The sequence below is a fragment of the Sinocyclocheilus rhinocerous genome, unplaced genomic scaffold (assembly GCF_001515625.1).
Source record: "Sinocyclocheilus rhinocerous isolate Xijiao unplaced genomic scaffold, SAMN03320098_v1.1 scaffold2646, whole genome shotgun sequence".
NCBI lineage: Eukaryota > Metazoa > Chordata > Actinopteri > Cypriniformes > Cyprinidae > Sinocyclocheilus > Sinocyclocheilus rhinocerous.
Window position 1 is genome coordinate 296,453 of NW_015656312.1, and position 8,467 is coordinate 304,919.

The window sequence follows — 8,467 nt, forward strand, 5'->3', positions numbered from 1 at the left end:
GTGTTACACACACACACACACACACACACACACACACACACGGCCTTTCTCCGTACAACACTCAAACAGTGGCAAAGACACCTGAGAGCCAGCAGTTTGTTTGTTTTTTAAATGTCGTGATTTTGAACAGATGTAAACAATGGCAGGATGCTTAAAAGTATAGACGTGATACCCGCTAAATGTAATTATTGTACTAAATTGCAGAAACTTAGTACTTTAGTCTGCTATTGCCCGCTCTGTTAATACGAAACATCGTTGTGTACGGAACATGGTTACCATGTTTATTACGTTACCCGAAAAATTCCCGATCGGCAGACTTCGTCTTTTTCGACGGGGGAAAATGTTCCAGGGATTCATCTCCTTCGGCCATCCTACACACAGGTGACTCTGACCGCTCGCACCAATCGGAGGGGGAGGGGTCGTGTGACTCGTCATGCTCTTCACTGCACACAACTGAGGGAGTCCTGCACTTTCCGTTTTTGACGACATGTAAAAAAACTGCGCATACCGCAGGAACGGTAAAACCGTGACTTTTCCAAACCGCGATATACCTTGAAACCGGTTATCGTCCCATGCCTAGTTTGTAGTGCTTAAGGCTTCATGTTAAATGCAGATTAATTCATGGTTTAGCATTTGTTTTGTAGGTATACTTTATTGATGAAATTATTTGTGGTTCTTAGAAGAGGGTTGGTAACCTTTGTCAGAATAGTTAGTCATGAGTTCAGCAGTTTTGACCTGTGGCACAATAACCGGGAATAGCATGAACATTGAAATAAACCTTTAACAAAATGACTCATTATTGATGAATTTGATTCACTTAAATGAGTCTTGTGAGTAAAAAGGATTTGAGTGCCAGCATAGATGATCACAGAATACATTAAAGACCAAAACAACACAAATGAGCAAAAGCTGCATTCAGGAAGTATTTTGTCACATTATAAATCATGTTTGCCCACATGAAGCTGTTTTTATGATGTGCATATGATATTGGTTTACAAATTGAAACAGCCTTATACACGGGATCAGAATGTATTTATTTATTTATCCTGCATAATTTTTAGAATTACACTGACAGTCACAGATATATTGAATTTTTTGCAACAGCTGTGAAAGTGGCACATCCAATGAGATTTTACAGCCGGAGCTAACCTTTATGTAATGCGTATCATCCTATGTCATAGTTTTCATCCTCTGTTAACTATTTAAGTTCTTTCTGTAGCAATATTATTAGATTAATAGCTGTATCACTTACTAATTAAAGCATTACAACAGGGCCTTCTGCTTCTGATTCCAGAGATATATTAAAAAATATCAATATTTTCAGACAAGGGCACCCAGTAAACAAGTCTCTCTTCTCCTCCCTCTTTCTCTTGTTCTGTCTTGGATCCTCCATACATTACAGATCTGTGTGATTGTGGCGCTCTGACTGTGAAAAGCTGCATTGCAGCACTGCTGTCAGCTGAGTGGAGCTCAACTGAGATGAAATCGTCCCTGCGTTAGCAGCTAGCATACACCAGAATCCGGGTTAATGCATTTTGCTGAGCCAAAGCAGAGCCAAATAAGGCAAAACAGAGGCTGGCCTTATTTAGCAGCATGCTAACCCACTTATCAATAATGAACGGGGATGGTGGAAGAGAAATGATGTTGTTTAAAGGTGTGGTGGCCATGTCTTAGCTGGTGTTGTGCTTCTGTGTATGTGTTTGTGCGTGAGTGTGTGTGTGCATATGAAAGAGAGCGCTAATCTGAGTGACCTTGTGGATTGCTTAGGTTGTGTGTGTGTGTGGAATCAGCTGATATGTCTTGGCAGCTCATATTTCAGATCAGACTCACACACACACACACACACACTTATATTAGCAAGCACATCTCATAGATGCTATGGTTTTCACACAGAGGTGATGATATTTCCTAACCCTCACACAAACCTGCTGATTTCAGTACATTTAAAGAAAATCACGATTTTATTTATGAGTATTTCAAATAATGGGAGACCTGGTGTGTTCATTATTTTGTTTCTGTTTGCAGGCCGGCTCATGACATCAGTCTGGAGGAGTTTGATGATGAAGATTTGTCTGAAATCACAGATGATTGTGGCATAGGCCTCAACTACGACTCTGACCCTTACGAAAAGGTATCAACCTTTTACGATGCATGATTTTATTTTATTTTGTTTTTTGTCTATTTAATTTTGTTTTGTTTTATGTTTTTTATCTATCTATCTATCTATCTATCTATCTATCAATGTCGCTCCATCTGTCTCTCTGTCGTTATTGTCTATTTGTCTGTCTGTCTCTCAGTCTATCTGTCCATCCATCCACCCTTCCATCCATCTGCCAGTAATGCCTATAAACCTTCAATTTGAACACTTTTTAAATGTTTTCCAAAAAGCCAAGATTCAAAGTCTGCTTTAACAGACTTTACTTCTCTATTGAAAAATTGCAGTTATATGAATTTCTCTGAATTTCAATTCCTTTGAATCAGTTCTACTTCCATACTCAATTCTAATCCCTTACATTCAGATTTTTGATGCAATTCTGTGTCCTGTTTGCTACGTCAACTCAAATTCAGGATTTACCTTTAAAAAAACATTCTCAGTTGAATTCTGAATGTTAACATCCAATGGAACGAAAACATTAATTTATATTGAACTACTGTAAAACACCCAAATGTAGGAGTGTGATTGTGGAAATATTTATATTTGATACTATGTGTGTGTGCTGGCTGCATTGAGGGATTGTAAATGTTTTATTGCGGGGGCGGTGTGCCATGGCTGCAGTAGAAGGGCTGGTGACCCAGTGAAGTTTGCTGCTATGCAGAACTCTTCTCAGCTTTCTGCACCTCAGTCCTATTACAACAAAACCACTTCCTCTTCCTCACCCTGCTCCTAAATTTTTTCTGCTTGTGTTCTCTGCAAAATATTCAAACGTTCATGTATTGTTTCGATTATAACACCTCACGTACCTTTGGTGTTTCAAATTGATTTAAATGCAGTGATTCGATCCACACATTTGCAGTCTGTGGGCATCATAGCATGCAGTGACCTCAGATTGTTCAGTATGTAGGCAGACTGATTAGTTGGTTCTGGATGGTGATTGGACAGTCCATAGGCTGGTCATTTATTGATTGGTTGGTTGATCTCAAAGTGGGCGGCAGAGTCCATCCAGTGTGTCAGGCTACGGTTTTTCTTTTTTTGACACAGTTAGCGGCTCTAATTCAGCACACACATACACACACAAACGCCTGTCCCACAGGATTGTGTCACGTGGAAGCAACACTGCAACGTGTTTGAAGGGCCTGTCCCTTGTCTATGCAACTAGAGACTACGAAATCACAGAAGACATCCTCTGTGCCTCCAATGTGCCACTAAGAACAGTTACATAAGAAACCTTCAAGATGTTTATGAACAATAGTTGAAGGTTTGGAAATACTTTTTAGATTGCATTGGTTGTATTAACTTCATATTAGTATTGTTTTGAGGTGTCATCTCTAGTGATACACATTTTTATATGATTTATAAACTCCTGGAGAAAAAATGAAATATCCTTTTGACTCTTCTGATTGTGTTTTTCATTTCAACAGTTAAAGAAATGTATCAAAAATAAATAAATAGTAATTCATGTTTAACCCTTTTACATAATTTGTAAAAACAAAAAGAAATGTTTTTTTTATTTTTTTTTTATTTTCTTATTTGTTATCTCTAAGTTTTTGCTTTAAATCTGAATCAAAAATCTAATTTGTCCAATTTCACTTTTCATATAGCCTTCCATGGCATACTGTAGCCTTTTTTGGTGACTGTATGCAATTGCTAGGAATGTTTGACAGGTTTGCAACAGTAACTAAGGAGGCGGAGCTTATATTTGTGAACTGATTGTAATGCCGATTTTCTACCATGCGGATGTGTTCCTGACGTAACTGGGATAGAAAGGATATTTGTACATTTATACTATTTGACATTATTTGACTACTATTTGACAAAGCTCAGTGAGCTTTCACTAGCTGCATAACTGATCTTTTTAGAAAGAAAAAATATTTGTAAAATCTCAAAATATGGTGTTCTTCTACCTCTCTGGTAACAGATTAAAGTCCTGCAGTTTCAAAGGAAGAGATACTATATATCAGACTCGCCTCTCTAGTGATGACCGCTCATCTGCTTCTCTCTTAAAAAATCAGTTTCTCAGATTTTTGTTTTATCCATTTTTCTTTTAATGCCTTATTTGAAAACATTATTTTTATTTGTGTGATTTCTGTTAGATCTTTCAGAGAGCCCACAACTTAGTATAGTAGTAGGTGTTCATATTTGTGTAATTTTTCTTTTGCAGCTTGAATCTGAAGTTTTTGACATTCCATATCACACATCTCATGACAAAAACACACCTACACACATGCTGTAAAATATAGATAAATACATTTTGGCTGTTTGTGGCGGCATGCATTGTGCCAGTAAGGAACGATTGTGACATTTTGACATTAATATTTCTAGAATGATTCTTGTACAGATCATTTCCAGCCAACAATTCCATCATTCCAAACACTCTCACTCCCTCTCTCCAGCTTTCTCACACTCTCTCTCACTTTCTTCATGGATTATTCATTCTGTCACACAGAGCTCCAGCTCTCAGAGTACATTTAACAGATTTGGGTTTCTGAGGTTTTGCATGTTACAGTATGCTGTTGATGAACGGTGACTAAGCACAGTAGGGTGCAGTATTGGAAAAACAACATGAAATGGCAATCACAACACATTTAACTTACGTAATCTGACATATTTCTTCATGAAACAGAATATGTATCTTAAAATCATATAGGGCACTGCTTCTCACCTTTGCAGCCTTAACTACATCAGCAGAAAAGAAAAGAAAAGGAATTTAAGAGTAGAAAAAGTTTTGATGAAAAAAATTAATTTTATTATTAAAAAAGTGCTTGATATTGGTTTCAAAAGAGCACACTATGAATGTGATTAGGATCTTCATGAATTTGTTCATTCTTATGATAAAATTTTTTATATTATTGTCCATTATTTGTTCCCCAGCTGTGCACCCCTTGTTAAAGGGGTCCTATTATGCTCTTTTACAAAGTCTTGATTTTGTTTTGGGGGTGTACTAGAACATGCTCTCATGCTTGGTGGTTCGAAAAACGCATTATTTTTCACATAATTTACATTATTACAATACCTTTCTCCTCAGCCTGGCACAAACGGCTTGATTCATCGACCTTTGATGAAGGTCCGTCCTTCCGAAAAACAAAATGTGTTGTGATTTAAAAAAGTGAAAAAGCATAATAGGACCCCTTTAAGATTAAGATGAAAAGACTGCAAGTTATTTCTGACTTGGAGATTCATACATTCATTCATACATAGAATTGCAGGCACTAATAATGTGTTCACACTAATTAAATATGGTCAGTTTTGATTGATGGAATAATTTGTCGTTTTATCTTGTTGTTTACTATATTTATTTGCTTGGTCAGTTTCGTTGTTGGCTTTGGTTCTTTTTCTGTTGTAAGCCGTAAGGACATTTGAAATAACTGAAATCATTTGGCAAAGTGAAATGGACATGTAATGCGGTCAAAACCTGCCTGGAACTACTTTTGCCATGCGTTTCCCTGAAAATAATTTCACACCTTAGAACATTTGTCAATTGTTCCGCTTATACTTACCAAACCTCACGACATTGTTCAGATGTTTGAAGACATTCGTCAGGTTTTTGTCCTTAAAATGCTGTTTTATAGTGTTTGATGACTCTGTGTGTGTGTTTGTGAGAGAGAGAGAGAGAGAGAGAGAGAGAGGGATTAGCTAAGCAGCATGAGATGTGTCATCTTAGTGTCTGTCCGAACTGCTCATAATGAGAGATCAAAGACAAGAGGGTGAGATGTTTTCACTCTTTGTGTGTGTGTGAGAGAGAGAGTGTGTGTGTGTGTGTGAAAACTCAGTACGTGTTTGTTGTTCTATGTACATTTGTTTGTGCATTTCTTACACATCGGCTTTCTTACTCATGTATACAGTGGAAATAATTAGCTGGTAACATTTCATCACATTGCAATCTGTTAAACTGAGCGGTACTGTGGCTCAGAACCCCAGAGGATGTCATCAGCTCAGAGGGTGGAGCAGAAAACAGTGCATGTGTAGGTGGGCGATTCCTGCTAACACTGTATTGACCGTTATTTCTGTTTTCACAGTATTTTATTATTGGACCTTTTTTTCATTTGTTTTATTGGAATTTTTTTGGGGGGTATTTATTATTTTATAATTGGAATCTTATAGGGTTGCATATATAGGGTTGACAAGGAATAGTTACATGGGAAAGTTGTCTCAAGAACTATATCTCAGGTTTTGAGTAAAATCTGACATACATTCAGACAAGAGTTTGGATAATGAACTGTATAATGAAAGTAGATTTTAACTGAACATTTTATATTTTAATTCATTTTTCTACAATAAATAATTGTTTTTAAGAGCATTAAATATTAATATATGAGACTTCTATGAATAAATAAAAAATAAATAAATAAACATAAGCTTACCTTCAGAAATATTTATTGGGGTAAAAGAAATGTGTAAAAAATTGTAAAAACTACCCGTGGTCTTCCCTATTAAGATTCATAATAATATACTATAATATATGTTTTGTTTTAGGTCTAATTTAAAGTAAACTAAATATGATTAGCTGGAAAAAATTTTTTTTTTTTTTGTTAACTATAATAAATCAGGCAACACTGATTAACTGATGAATAGGTTGTCTTATGAATTATTCAAGAGCCCTCAATTATGCAGTGCTGTGCTGTAGTTACTGTCTCTGCATTAGTATAGATACTTGTCTGAGACATCACTGGCCCCACCTCTTTCCTGCATTTACTGCAGTATACAGCTTATGTGTGTGTGTGCTGTACGTGTTTGAGTGTATGTGTGCTCTTTAAGCTTATCTTTTCTCTCTGTTGACAATCTTATGGTGTTTCCTTTACCTTCTAACACTGCATCTTTTATTTTTTCCTCTTCATCTCTCTCTTGCTCTGCCTATGCGGTCAGCATCGAGAGCACTGCATTCATTCATGACTTCTGTGTGAGTTCGGCTGGCTCAGCAGAACACTTTTTGCTGGTGTAATGCTGACTCCGTCTCTGAGCAGGGATGTAAAATCAGTGCTGGTCAGGGGTGAGGCCTCGTCCTTGGAAATATCAGAACGATAGAGTTTCAACAGAGCATTTATACACTAACTCATGCCGGACAGCTAGAACTACGTCAATACAGCATTACAGCATGTATGTCTCTCTCCTAAGTGTGGTTATCAGTCATAGTGTGTTTGACTGCTGCTAGTTAGGGGTATTGATTTGGTTAGAGAGATGGCGTATAGATTCAGGTCCCTGCAGTGCCAGCTGGTTGTGAATCTAATGCAGTGTGAGACTTTTAATGACATCACCCACACACATTTGCCAGGCAACAAACAGAATTTTAACTCGTGTGTGGGTTCTTAATTGAGGTGAATACTAGACGTTAGGCTTATGTAAGTGCATTGACTTGTTTTCCTGGAAGGGCGCTGTAACCTGAGGAGCTTTAGCATCGATCACCATCTGCCCTTCCCAATCATATAAGACATGATCCTCTCAGCTTTGTCCAGTCCATCCACAGTCCATCCACTTTAAGTAATGCACTTAAAATTATTAGTATTTTTTAAATCTAAAATATTCCTTTATTTTTATTTATTTATTTATTTATTTATTTATTGCCAAACAACATAATTGTCTGGAATTTAGGCAATGACAGTAAGAATGGTGAGCTCAAACACAAACACATTCGTACATACATACATACATAAATTATTCCAACCATAGGCGCCGATCATTTCTCAGGGGCTCGAGCACCCACGAAAAAAGATAGTCTTTGTTAATTTTAAACAATAAGAAATGGATTGCAGCTTGTACGACTTTATTCTCCTTTTCATAGTTCATTTGAGGCAGTTTTTGCCGTTATTTTAATGACAAATGTCAAGAGTGCATTATTGTAATACGAGAGGGTGCCAGCACGAAACTCTCGGTTTGCAGCGGGCTTGCTCTCCTATATAGAGATCATGGCTCTGCGCTCCCTCAGATATTACGTGTGCGCCCTCAAACTTTGTCCTAGCTGTGTACGCACGAATATATGCTTATTGTAAACAAGTATTTATTAAATCATTTTATTTAGTGAAGAGCAGCCCTCATAGAAAGAATGTGTATATTATTTGGTTACTAAAAAATTTATTTGCAGTCTGTGCGTTTTACTTCGCAAGATACATTTTGTGAAGTGAATTCATCAAACACACCATCGAATGGATTATACTCTAGAAAAAAACTAAAACCCAGTATAATTAATTAATGAATAATGAGAATGAAATATTTAAAAATATTACATTTGTTTGTTAAATTTGTATTTTTAGTCGTGTAAACAGCAGTGAAAATGTGTTTTATATTAAAAAAAAAACTGCAAGTTTTTTTTTTTTT

At 36.6% G+C, this 8,467-nt stretch overlaps 1 protein-coding gene across 1 annotated transcript in view; it reads left to right on the forward strand.

Moving 5' to 3' along the window:
• The window catches only part of mapk8ip2 (mitogen-activated protein kinase 8 interacting protein 2), a 42,056-nt gene that overhangs the window by 15,268 nt on the left and 18,321 nt on the right, over window positions 1-8,467 (forward strand). Inside the window, 1 exon segment of the mRNA XM_016527521.1 lies at window positions 2,026-2,131. Within this exon segment, the coding sequence (XP_016383007.1) occupies window positions 2,026-2,131 (106 nt within the window).